Source organism: Ornithorhynchus anatinus, chromosome 1 (assembly GCF_004115215.2).
Source record: "Ornithorhynchus anatinus isolate Pmale09 chromosome 1, mOrnAna1.pri.v4, whole genome shotgun sequence".
NCBI classification, from domain to species: Eukaryota; Metazoa; Chordata; class Mammalia; order Monotremata; family Ornithorhynchidae; genus Ornithorhynchus; species Ornithorhynchus anatinus.
Genome location: NC_041728.1, coordinates 129,338,977 through 129,353,687, shown reverse-complemented (window position 1 = coordinate 129,353,687; position 14,711 = coordinate 129,338,977). Strand labels below are relative to the sequence as shown.

Here is a 14,711-nt window from a genome sequence, read left to right as displayed (position 1 = left end):
CAAACGATATTGATTGGGCAAGTAAATGGCATTCAAAAACTAAGTACTTGGAAGAAAACGATAGATTTAGTAGACACGATCCTGCCCCCGAGTGCTTAGGATATAGTGGGGGAGATAAAACACTTAAATAACAATGAATTTTTAAGCTTTTTAACACTTCTCTTCCTAGAACCTCTAACCCACATTTTCTGTATTGCCTCTTTTAAATTCCATTTCCCATTGTGTCTAATCACACAACACCCTCGTAACTGCTCACCAGATCAATTCCTTACTAACCTTGACTATTTCATCCTACTTCCACTTCTTTCCCCAGTTCAACAAACTGCCTTTTCATAGTGAGAATTTGAGTTGGCTAAAAGGGGAATTACTTTATCCCTAAATTTATTAGAGTTGAGAATAACAAATCTCAGAATTTTGGGTGGAGGAAGTGGGGAGGGAGGAAAGAAGAAAGGGAAGTGAAGTACCTGCACCAGTAACTTTAGGCGGGTGATCCTTTGAAACGGTAAAATCAGAAAGGAGGAGAAGGATAAGCCTTTACATTTGGGATCCAGTTCCAACTGAGAGATCACCTCCCGGAAAGCTGCCTTCTCCTGGCTGGAAATAAAGACAGATGGAGAGCATGTTTCTCTGTATTGAAGGCCAGGCGTGTAACAGATATGAACGTTAAATGCTTCCTTTCATGTAACTTCCACCCCCATTGAGAGCATATGGCTAGGCCTCAAACTTCCACTCACTGAAAACTCCTGAATACATTTCTGTTTATATTTAGGTCTAATTCTGTGGGGAGGGAACAAGAAAAACTTATAATGCACAAGTTAAATCAGTGTAGTGGATTCACAAGCAAATCACATATGGATTTAACAACATATGCTGTGACTGTGGGTGTGTGTCCAAGTATGAGTCAGAAGCATAATTATACCTCTTTACACAGGAGGATCACTGTAGCCTGGTAAAAATCCATGTAGTCACAGAAACAGGGCAATGTCATAGAGAAAATGACTAAGTCTAAGCTATTTCTAATAGGGTAAAGTCTAACCTAAAAGGCACGGCCCTGCAGTACAGAGACCTACTAGACATTGGCAAGACATAGCTAAAGGGAAGGAAAGAGGGGTGGAGTGGGCCGCTGGAATGAACAGAATTACCATAGTTAATCTGAATTTCACAAGAGTATTATAGAAAAACACCCATTTGGCTGCCTTTGACGAAGACTTCCAAGACGATGCTCAAATGCCTGAAAGGCTTCTTTAGTTGGCTTTTGAAGGGTCTCTGTCTGGAAATTAAGGCAATATTGATGTGCTTGAGTCGGGGCTGACTGAGGAAGTTTGATTTTTAAATGCCTGTAATGCATATGAACATATTTTTGATATTTAAGAGGTATGAAACCATACAGATGAACAGGTAAGGTAGCCTAACATTTACCTTAGTGCTTGAAACACCAAATTATCAGAATAATGTCTGAGAAATGGAAGAGATTAATGGTAAATTCTAGAATGTGACTGAAAGGTATCCAAAATTTTCATTTACTTTTTGTCCTAATCATTGGTATTTATTCTAGTCCCCCCGCCCCGCTCCAATCAACCATATTCCTTTCCTCACCCAATCCTCCTATTTTCTAGGCAGAATCTCTGGCCTAAAACCCACTCAATGACTCTCATGGGGTTCTGCATTGTTGAGGAATAATCCAGTTATAGTACCCAGCAGATCAATACACAAGCTCCTTGTTGGAATCAAAACAAGATTGTCATACTTACTTTTCTGAGATACAAGAGGCTCTAAACCCTCTGGAACTTCTAAATTATTTTAAATGCATTATGCTTGGATATAACAACTAGGAAATTCTATTGCTATGGTAATAATGGGGAACTGGAATGTAGAGACAAAGGAAAGATATATTTATAGACTTTCCTTCACCCAGAAAAATAAGAAATGCCCCCAATCTTATTTTTTTTTAAACTAAGGACCAGTTCAATCACTTCAAGTGGAGCTCAACATTACAACTTTTCGGGGGTCCTACAGATTTTTTTTTTTTAAACCAATTTATTCACTGAACTCACAGAAGTTGTTTATATGTTCGCTCCTGGTAAGTCTGGTTAGAGACATAGGTTATGTAGACAGAGAAGTGATTGGCTGCATGCTGGTAGACAATGTCACACACATCTGAGATCACGATGTTCTCTTCCATCCGGTGCTCAAGTTCCAACAGGAATCTACATGATCAACCCAGAATGCAAATTAAAGAAGAATAGTTATCAATAGAGACTATTGAAAAAGCCAATATAATTTGCTTTTCACTCTCTGCCATTATCATTAGAAGCAGTCACAGTATAAAGTAGGATGTGTTAATATATATTGTCACACGGCCTTGAACATGGAATAGGAAAACATTATCACCTATCTTGTTTCCGTATTAAAATGATATCCATTTGGATATCTCTTTATACATAATCTTTGTCAGACATATTTATAATGTGTGTAGGTGCATATATATAGTATGACTGTCAGAGATAGCCACTGGGATTTCTGTTGCCCTGCCTGCTATGAGTTGTGCTACGAGATTGCCATTGCTGTGTCCACCAATCTAAAACAAAACAAAAAGACATTTTCAGCACCCCAGGGGCAAGCAACCCATAGGCAGTCCCAGGCAGTTGAACAGCTTTTATTTTGGGGAAGAAGGTGTTGTGAAATGGGTCCTTTTTCTCTTTTAAAACAAAAAACCAAACAAACCAAAAAAACAAACAAAACCCAGAAGCAATGGTTGAGTTAGCTCAATGAGTTTCTTTACTATCAGGTTTATTTTGTCTGAGCGGGAGAGGAGGGAGAGAAGAAAATATCTTATCTTCCCTTTCCTTCCTTCCACCAGAGAGAAGAAGCCCTGTTCCCCAGATGAGCAGAAGAACTAAGGAAAAGGAACATGAACAGAAATCCTGACTCCCAGTGAGGATTGGGAATCCTCACTTTATGGGCATGTGCAGAGGAGCATAGAGAGTAGATGGCAAGTCCTCCCTACTCTCTTCTAGAAAAGTGCTCAACACCATAAAGCGGCGGGGGGGAGAGGGGGACAAGATGAGGGGCAAAAGGCAGAAAAAAAGGCTTTGCAGAAAACTGAAGCATAAAGGAGAGTATCAAAAAGGTATAGAGGGACAAGGAAAAAGGAACACTGAATGGTTGAGACAAGCTAATGAGAAGACATTGGGAAGGGAAGAGAGGGACACAGCCCAAGAGCAAGTAAACACACAGGAAAAGACACACAAACCAACAAAAGAGTTGAGGGTCTTAGGGGGAACAGAAGGATTTTGGCAGAGGAAGTATTACGGACAGACAGGAAAGAAAAGGGAGTGGGGCAAAGCAGAACAAATGAAGGGTAGCTATTTCTGCTAGTAGTCATAAACCTGACAGAAAAAGCCTGAAACTATGTTAAAATAGCACCTTGAAGACCTGTACTATGGAGAAAGACAATGGCAGCACGTCATATAGCCCATGAAACAAATTTGAGAATTTAAGTCTGCTAAAGTATTACCCAAAGTTGAATGCATGTTTCAACATGTCTACTGTAATGGTATGAAACAAGAGGAAAATTTGGAAGTAGCTCTTCCACATTGAGTAGCTCGCTTGTCAGTAACAAAAAGCTCTGTGGACATGACAAGAACGAATTTGGAAACAGGGAATCTTAATAATAATAATAATAATGTTGGTATTTGTTAAGCGCTTACTATGTGCCGAGCACTGTTCTAAGCGCTGGGGTAGACACAGGGGAATCAGGTTGTCCCACATGAGGCTCACAGTTAATCCCCATTTTACAGATGAGGGAACTGAGGCACAGAGAAGTTAAGTGACTTGCCCACAGTCACACAGCCGACAAGTGGCAGAGCTGGGATTCGAACTCATGAGCCCTGACTCCAAAGCCCGTGCTCTTTCCACTGAGCCATGCTGGCAGAGTGTGGGATGAGATCACTTCCCCTCACTTCTGTTAATTTGATCCTCATTTGATCTTTTATTTTTCTGAGTGATAGTCAGGAGGACTGGCCTTTTGAAAGTCAGTTTATCTAACTTTATTTAGGTAATAATATGGGTGTCAAGTGAGGGATGAAGTCAGAACAGCTCTAGACTTCTCTAAAAAGGTACTATGAAATTGTAAAATCCCCTCTTCGGAAATTTAACAGCTTAAACATACCTTTCGCTGACTGCCATAACATCCAGGACATTAGAGAAGAGGATGTGAGATTCAGAGGGGTGTAAAATCTTCTTCAGTCGCTCATTTTCCATGAAGTGAGACACAAGCAGGCTTAGGCTTTTGTAGTAAGAGGCTTCTGAAGTGACCAGTTCAAACATAGCCTAAAAACAGTTTAAAAAAAAAAGGAAAATCCAAAATGTGCAGATGTACCATGTGAGCAGGCATTCCCATGATTAATCCCCATCTCCTGCCACCCTAAAACATGTATATTGGTTTATTCTTCTTATTCATTTTTGCTTACTTTTGTTATCAGTTATACCTATATTTCTCTTCTAGTTCCCATCGTATACATAAACCTGTGCCTGTGTTTCCTCCACTGTAAGCTTTAAAATCTCCATTTTACAGAAGAGGAGACTGAGGCACAGAGAACTTAAGCAACTCCACCACTTTCTGGTGTGTTACCTTGGGCAAGTCTCTTAAAACTTCTTTGTGCCTCAGTTACCTCCTCTGTAAAGTGGGGTTTAAGACTGGGAGCTCCATGTGGGACACAGCTTGTGTCCAATCTGGTTAGCTCATATCTACCCCACAACTAGTAAAGTGCCTGACACATATGAAGTACTTAATTTTTAAAAAGCTTGAAGGGCAGGAAATGTGTCTTCTACTTTTATTGTGAGCTCCCAAGTGCCATACATAGTTTTCTGTAAACAATAGATGCTCACTCAATATTGGTAATAAGAAAAACCTCATCCTGAAAAATCTTTCAAAATTTCTTTAAATATATCCATTGCCTGAATTTCTGAGAATACATGCACAAAGAAAAAAAAAATCAATGGAAGTTATTGAGCAATTACTAAGTGCAGAGTAACAGTACAACTGAGTTGGTAGACATATTCCCTGCCCACAATGAGCAAGAAAACCAAATTAAGCTTCCCAAATCATCACTTTTTTCTGCTTAAGAATTCTGTGAAAACTTCGTTACCAGACTTGTTCAGGGGTAGTGGATGGATACATCTACTTGTGGGTGAAAATAATCCCTGTTCCAGATGTTTACTGGTGGAAACTTGCAGAATTATTTTCAATTTAACTAGAGAGAGGTTTGCCACAGCAGGTTTGCTTGGCTAAAGTCTATTTGGGGAGACAGTGCAGAATGGAAGTTGGGGATCTTGTTTTCTGGCCCTGGGCTATGGACTACTGGCTGGCTCTCCGCTTGCTCCCAGGAGTGCTAGATCTTTATTCTTCTTCCAGTTCCCCTTTCCTCTTTAAAGGAAGAAATGTCGCAAAACACACAGATACATTTATTTTTTTCAATCTTGCAAGTACTATGTTCTAAATTCTTTATGGAGTCAAAGATCACAACTAGTTAAGCACCACAGATTAGAGTAGGATTTAAACTAGAGAAGTTAGCTAATCTTTTATCTAAGAATTTAGATAACTTCATTGATCCTACAAAGTCTTTTCTCTTTGGGGCTTTACAGTTTTTTGGCCCTCTGATTTCATTTCCCTCTCATCCCATCTCTTTCCTTTCTCACTGCCTTCCCTAGCTCTGTCCACTTGACAAAATACTAAACCAAGAAAATGACTCTCAGAGAAAGGAACCGATCAATGGTATTTATTGAACCCTTACTGTGTGCAGAACACTGTACTAAGTGCTTGGTAGAGTACATTATAGCAGAGTTGGTAGACATGTTCCATCCCCACAAGGAGCTTATACTAATAGTTGTGGTAAATGTGGAACTTAATAATAATCATAATTATGGTATTTAAATGCCAGACACTGTACTAAGCTCTGGGGTGAATACAAGCAAATCAGGTTGGACCCAGTCCCTGTCCCATGTAGGGTTCAGACTCGTTCCCCATTTTACAGATGAGGTAACTGAGGCACTGAGAAGTTAAGTGACTTGCCCAAGGCCACACAGCAGATAAGTGGTGGAAGCAGGAAGATCAGAACCCTGACCTTTTAACTCGTAGGCCCATGCTCTATCACTACACCATGCTGCTTCTAGTCCAGAGGGGAAGGGAAAGAATGAAAAAACAGATCAAAAGTTACTCCCTCCCCCAGAATCAAATTAGCAGCTTTAGAACAGGGCACAAAAGGAGGGCAAAAAAAAGTTGGCTTCAAGAAGATATAGTTTCCCAATAAGACAGGAGTAATAATATTGTGCTTGGAGTTAAGCTCTGGGATGGGCTTAGTAGTTTGTTTCCAAATAAGTTTCCCCATCTGCCCAGCAGCACATTTGCAAATTTGTTTGGCAACGAGGGCAGATTTGGGTCAAAAATGGATATTTCCAAGGAAAAAAAAGTTCATAAAAAAATGTGCATCTGCCTAGAGCAAATCCAGACAGTGAATAGTATTTACATAGCCTCTGTTGTGAGAGTAGCATGTTCACTGGTAAGTCATGAATCGAATCAGGAACGACTTCGCAATAAAAAGAGAGCTCCCATTTGGCACTACTGACACAGACCATGTGATAAAATTCATGGTGTCAGATGACCCTCTAATCACTGAGACAAGGATTATCAAAGTCACTTTGATGAATAATTACTGAGACTCAGATTTTAAAAATCAACATCTCTGGGCTCATTTTTTATAACTGCAGTTTATTCTAATACACTAGAGTAAGTTCACACTTTGTCATGGCTCAGTGGAAAGAGCCTGGGCTTCGGAGTCAGAGGTCATGGGTTCGACTCCCGGCTCTGCCATTTTTCAGCTGTGTGACTGTGGGCAAGTCACTTAACTTCTCTGTGCCTCGGTTACCTCATCTGTAAAATGGGGATTAACTGTGAGCCTCACGAGAGACAAGCTGATTAGCCCCTAACTACCCCAGCGCTTAGAACAGTGCTCTGCACATAGTAAGCGCTTAACAAATAACATTATTATTACAAAGTGTCATTACACTTTGCTACCTAGATTATGCGTACCCTGCCACCTTTATCTGCCCACTCCCCCATCTCCCACCCCGCCCCACCACCACAATATACGTGACTGTGGGTATCCCTCAAGGTTCAGTTCTGGGTTCCCTTCTAATTTTCACCTGCACTCGCTCTCTTGGAGAACTCATTCACTCACATGACTTTGACTACCACCTCCGCTCCTCTGCCGCCCACCTCCTCACCGTCCCTCGGTCTTGCCTATCCCACCGTCAACCCCTGGGTCACGTCCTCCCGCGGTCCCGGAACGCCCTCCCTCCTCACCTCCGACAATCTAATTCTCTTCCCCTCTTCAAATCCCTACTTAAAGTTCACCTCTTCCAAGAGGCCTTCCCAGACTGAGCTCCCCCCTTTTTTCCCTCTCCTCCCTCTACCCTCCCTTCATCTCCCCTCCCTTCACCTGCTCTTCTCCCCCCTTTCCTTCTCCTCCTCCCCCTCCTGTCCCATCCCCTCAGCACTGTACTCGTCCGCTCGATTATATATATCTTCATCACCCTATTTATTTTGTTTAATGAGATGTACATCACCCTGATTCTATTTATTTGCCATTGTTTTCATGAGATGTTCTTCCCCTTGACTCTATTTATTGCCCTTGTTCTTGTCTGCCTGTCTCCCCCGATTAGACTGTAAGCCCATCAAAGGGCAGGGACTGTCTCTATCTGTTGCCGATTTGTACATTCCAAGCGCTTACTACAGTGCTCTGCACATAGTAAGTGCTCAATAAATACTATTTAATGAATGATACCCAAATCTGCATCTCCAGCCGTGCTCTATCTCCTTCTCTGCAGTCTCGTATTTCCTTTTGCCTTTAAAACCATCCTCCTGTCACCTTCAACTTAACATGTCTAAAACAGGACTTATCTTCCCACCCAAAGCCTGTCCTCCTCCTGACTTTCCCATCCCTGTAGACGGCACCACCATCCTTTATTTCACGAGCCTGTAACCTTGACGCTATCTCTGACTCCCCTCTCTCTTTCAACCCACATAGTCAATCTATCATTAAGTCCTGTCAGTTCGACCTTCACAACATTGCTAAGATCCACCCTTTCCTCTCCATCCAAACTGTTATCATGTTAATACAATCACTTATCCTATCCCACCTTGATAATGATAATAAAAATAAGGATAATGCCAAGATCATGGGCTTGTGAGACAATGTAGTGTCTACACTGATTGAAAAGACACAGGGAGGACAAGGTTTGAGTGGGAAGATGGAGAAGATCTGTTTTGGACATATCAATAATTTTCCTATTGTTATATTTAAATATGTTAAAATACATTTCAGAGTATTGTTAAGTCAAATTGGAATCTCTAAAAGGACTGTAAAACTAGGAAAGTCTTCTGGTACCAAACGAGGGCAAAAATAATGAAAACACCAAACAGATCTGTCTGTCCAATCTCCCTCCTCCTGCACCCAAAGCCAAATAGAACTTTTCTGTTTTGTTCACTAACTTCTCTTTCAGCATGCTCTTGATAGCGCTCAGGACTCTTATGGCCAGGTCTATATAGGGCAAGAAGTAGGTTTTTTGGTTATATTTTTTAATAATTTCAATAGAAAAAATAAATTTACATTGGGTCCATATTTTAGGGGGCTAAAGCTAACACCAAAGCCTAATTAATGTTGCAGGAAAAATAATGTTATGTCCCTGAGACTCTGACATTGCTACATTCCCCTAGGTCAGACAGGGCTAGATTGGCTCCAAAATTCCTACCAGAATGCCTACACATGAGTGATTGATATGGGTAAGCAGAAGTGGAGATAAAGCTCAAGGACTCAATCTGACCCTAAAGTCAAGGTGACATTATTATTCTTCAGCCTATGCTGAATTGACCAAAAAAAAAAAAAAGAAAAGCTATTACCCCCCCCACCCCCAAAAAAAGTTAAATGCAATAATTATCACTGTATTTAGCTGGTTACTGAGACAAATACGACTAGCAGGACTTAAATGAAGGCAGTTTCTGTGAGATATTTTCAGCCTGCCATTTAGTTTATCCCATCCTGACTTAGCCAGATGGTATGACTAGCTGATCATAGGATATAGATGTTTGCTGGTTTCTCTCCTCTGCCCTTCCACCCCATTTAAACTTTTTTTTCCTTTCCACTTCTCTTTGAGAAGTACTCAAGTTTTAATAAACACACTGATTTGTCTAGTTCCTGACTTTTACTTTAGAAATGTTTTATTGCCAGTTATCACCATACTCCCCTCCCCATTTACCTGGGCTATCACTGAGAATTTGTAACTATTTAAAAAATATATATATATTCCCATCCTTTTGGAGTGTATGCTTACAGGTGGTCAGCATTTCCTCAAACCCTCTTCTTCTACATAACTAACTTTAATTGTATTTATGCAGCCATCACACTAGAAGCAAACTTTATCAATCATATTTATTGAGCTCTTACTTTATGCAGAGCACTGTACTAAGCACTTGGGAGAGTACAGTAAAACAGAGGTGGTGGACATTGCCCTCAATGAGCTCACAGTCTAGAAGGGGAGACAGACATTAATATAAATAAGTTACAGATATGTACTTAAATGCTATGGGAATAAGGGAGCGGTCAATAAAGGGAGCCAAATCCAAAGCGTGAGGGTGATGCAGGAGGGAGTGGGAGAAGAGGAAATGGGGGCTTAGTCTTGCTTTATGAAACAGCTCCATCACAGAGCAAAGAGATCAGAGTCCAAATTTCAAAGAAGCCATGGTTATTCTGCATTATGCAGCATATCTGTACAGGTTTGGATAATAAATACTCAAATTTACGAACGTCTGATCAGGACCAAATGTAAGAATTTCATGAGTACACTGGCCCCAGTGTTGAGAATTGAGACTTCAACTAGAATAAAATTGTCCCACTTTTTTGCATAATGTTTGTAACATTGAAAGAAGGGATGGAGCTATTAGTAATTCGGAAATAAGCCTTGCAATACGGGTATGAGGAGCAGCATGGCCTAGTGGAAAGGGCATGGGTCGGGGAGTCAGAGGACCTGGGTTTTAATTCCAGCTCCACCACTCGTCCGTTGAGTGACGTTGCACAAGTCACTTAGCTTCAGTCTCCTCATCAGTAAATTGAATCCCATTCATATGAGCCGATGGGAAACAAGGCCTGTGTCCAACCTTATTACCTTGTATCTACCCCAGGGCTTAGGACAGTGCTTGGCACAAAATGCTTAAATATCATAAAAATCTCCCTTGCTCCTCTCCATTCCCTCCCTTCACCTGCTCCTCCTTTAACCCTCCCACCTTGCCCAGCAGTATCTCAAGAGATCTCCAACCGCCTCTCAAAATCTACCCCCTTCACCCACATCCCTTTGTACCTTATCAGAACACTGGCCCCCTCCCTGACCACCAACTTTAACTCTTTGCTTTTCAATGGCTTCTTCCCCACTGCTTTTAAACATGTTCATGTCTCCCTTTATCCAAAACGCCCCTCCTTCGACCCCCAGCTCCCTCCAGTTCTCACTCCATTTCTCACCTATCATTCTTCTCCAAATCCCTTGACCAATTTGTCCACACCCACTACCTCTTTTCCTCTCCTCCAATTCTTTCCTCAATGCCTTCCAATCTGGCTTCTGCATTCTTCACTCCACAGAAGCTGCCTTTGACACCAAAGGTCACCAATGATCTCTTTCTTGCCATATCCACCATCCTTAACTCCATCCTAATCCTCCTCAATGTCTCCTCTGCCTTTGACATTGATGACCATCTCCTTTTCCTGGAAACATTTTCCATTATCCAACCTTGGCTTCACTGACATTTGTTCTCTCCTTGTTCTCCTCCTATCACTCTGGCCGCTCAGCCTCAGTTTCTTTTGCAGGTTCCTCCTCCTCCCACCCCAACTAATTTTGGGAGACCCCCACAGTTCTGGGTTTCTATTCTCCAACTACACTCATGCCCTTGGAGAACTCATTTACTCCCATGGCTTCAACTATCATCTCTATGTGGACGATTTCCATATCTACATCTCCAGCCCTATTCTTTCTCTTTCTCTGAAGTCCTGCATTTCCTCCTAACTTCAGTACATCACTACTTGAATGTCCCAATGACACCTCTGATTTACCTCGTTTAACATGTCCAAAGCAGAATTCTTAATCTGTCTTTCCAGCCAAAACCTGTCCTAGCCCTGACTTTCCCAGCACTATAGATCACACTATAATCCTCTGTCTCAGAAGCCGGTAACTTTGAAGATGTGGGTTGAATGAGAAAGACGAGTCGAAGATAATGCCAATCTGTCATCGAATCCTGTTGGTACAACCTTAGCGACATCGCTAAAATCCACCCTTTCCTCTCCATCTAAACTGCTAGCATGTTAATCCAAACACTTCTCCCATCCCGCCTTGACTACTGCATCAGCTTCCTTGCTGACTTCCCTACCTCCTGTCTCTCCTCACTCCAGTCCATATTTCACTCTGCTGCTTGGACCATTTTTCTCATTAATGTCTCCCCACTCCTCAAGAACCTCCAGTGATTGCCTATCGACCTCTGCATCAAACGCAAACTTTTTACCATTGGCTTCAAAGCACTCTATCACTTTGCCCCTTCCTATCTTTGATTTCCTGCAACCCAGCCCACATACTTCACTCCTCTAATGCCAAACTTGTCTATCTTGCTGCTGACCCCTTGCTCACATCCTGCCTCTGGCCTGGAACTCCCTCTCACTTCATATCCAACAGACCACCGCTCACACCACCTCCAAAGCCTTAATAAAGTCAGACCTTCATGAGACGTTCCCCAACTAAGTCTGCATTTACCCTACTCCTTCTCCCTTCTGCATCACTCTTACACTTGTATTTGAATTCTTATTCACCCCACCCTCAGCCCCACTGTACTTATGTACATATCCACAATTTATTTTAAAGCGTGTTTCTCTTGCTAGACTGCAAACTCCTTCGGAGCAAGGAACGTGTCTACTAACTTTGTTGAATAGTACTCTCCCAAGCATTTAGTACATAATAATAATAATAAATGTTGGTATTTGTTAAGCGCTATGTGCAGAGCACTGTTCTAAGCGCTGGGGTAGACACAGGGGAATCAGGTTGTCCCACATGGGGCTCACAGTCTTAATCCCCATTTTACAGATGAGGTAACTGAGGCGCAGAGAAGTTAAGTGACTTGCCCACAGTCACACAGCTGACAAGTGGCCGAGCTGGGATTCGAACCCATGACCTCTGACTCCAAAGCCCATGCTCTTTCCACTGAGCCACGCTGCTTCATGCTGTGCACTCAATAGATATGATTTTTTTTTTTAAAGAGAAGGAAGAAGGAAGAGGAAGGTAAGAGGACCCTTGAGATTGTGTCTTATTTCTATTTCATTTTCAAGTGTTGCATATACTAGACACTCAATGAATCAGTTGTCCACACCCTTGATGTATTTTCCTTTGTTCTCACCCTTCTGTTCCTCTTCTGGCCCACAGAAGTCTGACCTGCTTTGTTGTGTTTTCTCTGGTCTGTTCCACCTCCTTCCCTAGGGCATGGCCACTATGTGGTACAAAAAATAACCTTATGTTTGCCTTAGAAAACCAGGGTGGGGCAGTTATATAGCCGAGGTAATTATGAGAGTGGATATGAAATTTCCCCTCACTTGAGAAACTGTTCAAATTGACATTTTTCTTGAGTTTTCTGAATCACTTGTATCTTCAGGCAGTTTTTACTATGAGACAAAAAACCCTCACAAAATGGACTGGGGTCAGCAAATTAACAAGAACTCCATGTATGAAATTTCTTGTTTTCTTTGTTCTATTTTTGTCAAGCATTAATTGATCATCGCTTGATTTTCTACGGTATTTCCAAGTCTTAGAGCTGGTCTCCAAGTATGTCCAAAAGCTGTTCTCCAAGCCCCCCTAACTACCAGTTACTTATTAAAAGTATGGAAATTGTATTCTCCAAACATTCATTTGCAGTGACCCAAATTAGCTCTCTATTCATGAATTATAGCTCAACCCCTTAGCAATTTTGTTACTTACTAGATTTGATTTCTGCAATATTATTTTTTCTCCATTTATTTTTCTACTTCTCATAAAATTTCACTTTAACTCGGTTTTGTGGGCTGTCAGATCTAGATTCTTGGCAAGAGAATCAGGGGGCTTTGGGGCTTTCTCTGAAAATATAAGCAGGCCCCAAGGGAAAACTCAGGCAGACTTATAATGTATTAGATATATGTGAATGGACCTAATGCAGCACTGAGTGTAAGCCTGAATCTAACTCTGGAATAATAGTATTTGTTAAGCACTTACTATGTGCCAGGCACTGTACTAAGCACGGGGGTAGATACAAGCTCATCAGATTGGACACAGTTTCTGTCCCAAATGGGACTCACAATCTTAATCCCTATTTTACAGAGGAGGAAACTGAAGCACGGAGAAGTGGACTTGCCCAAGGTCATGCAACAGACAAGCGGTGGAGCTGGGATTAGAACCCAGGTCCTTCTGACTCCCAGGCCCCTGCTGTATCCATGAGGTCACACTGCTTTCTAAAAGAAAGTGTTACAGAACAGATGTTCTGTGGGAGCTAGGGAGAGCTTGGACTTGGGAATCAGAGGTCAGGGTTCGAATCCTGACTCTGCCACTTGTCAGCTGTGTGACTGTGGGCAAGTCACTTCCCTTCTCTGGGCCTCAGTTACCTCATCTGTAAAATGGGGATGAAGACTGTGAGCCTCACGTGGGACAACCTGATTACCCTGTATCTGCCCCAGCGCTTAGAACAGTGCTCTGCACATAGTAAGCACTTAACAAATACCAACGTGATTCGATTAGACTGTAGGCCCGTCAATGGGCAGGGATTGTCTCTGTTGCCGAACTGTACACTCCAAGCGCATAGTACAGAGCTCTGCATATAGTAAGCGCTCAATAAATACTACTGAATGAATGAATGGGGTTACCCTGACCATGTGGTGCCATCCTGGGGTAGGACTCATCCACATAATCCCATCCCTAACCCCTGCTGTCCAGTAGCCAGCAGCCACAGCCCCACTAAGCCCTAGGCTATAGCCCCGCCTCTCCTTTAGTGACTGGAAGACCATTGTATATATTTTTTATTACCCTATTAATTTTGTTAATGAGATGTACATCCCGTTGTCTGTCTCCCCCGATTAGACTGTAAGCCCGTCAATGGGCAGGGACTGTATCGGTTGCTGATTTGTACATTCCAAGCGCTTAGTACAGTGCTCTGCACATAGTAAGTGCTCAATAAATACTACTGAATGAATGAATGAACTTAACCCCTAACAAAAGCCTGCCTTCTCATCACTGTGGCCATCACTGCCTCCCCCTCTCCCCATCAGAAGTAATCAGTACTGCTTCATAAGTAAACTGTGGAAGTAAAATGTATTAACTAGAACACTGTCTCACTTTAAATCTCCCTTCTCTAGCTCTAAACCCCAATTCACTCCTCCAGACTGAAAGGATTATTAAGCAAGGCCACACCTAGAGCAATCAGTAGGCAAAAAGCCTTTTAAAATTATTTTCCTGACCACTATTACTTTTCTCTAAAGTCACCACGTTTCCAATGGTTGGGTGAAAGAGACTCACGTTTTTCCCCAAGGGCCTCTTAAGGATAGCTTATCCGATTTAAATTTACATCCCAAAACTATATTACCAGGAGTAGAAACAAGCTCTTT

The 14,711-nt window shown here is 41.9% G+C and overlaps 1 protein-coding gene across 1 annotated transcript in view; it reads right to left on the bottom strand.

Annotated features, from left to right (window-relative positions):
* Positions 1-14,711, bottom strand: part of NGEF (neuronal guanine nucleotide exchange factor) — a 58,614-nt gene that overhangs the window by 24,643 nt on the left and 19,260 nt on the right. Inside the window, exons 4-6 of the mRNA XM_029064225.2 lie at positions 4,172-4,332; positions 2,055-2,207; positions 465-594 (exon numbers count right to left, since the gene is read on the bottom strand). Of these exons, the coding sequence (XP_028920058.1) occupies positions 465-594; positions 2,055-2,207; positions 4,172-4,332 (444 nt within the window). The remainder of the gene's footprint in view (positions 1-464; positions 595-2,054; positions 2,208-4,171; positions 4,333-14,711) is intronic.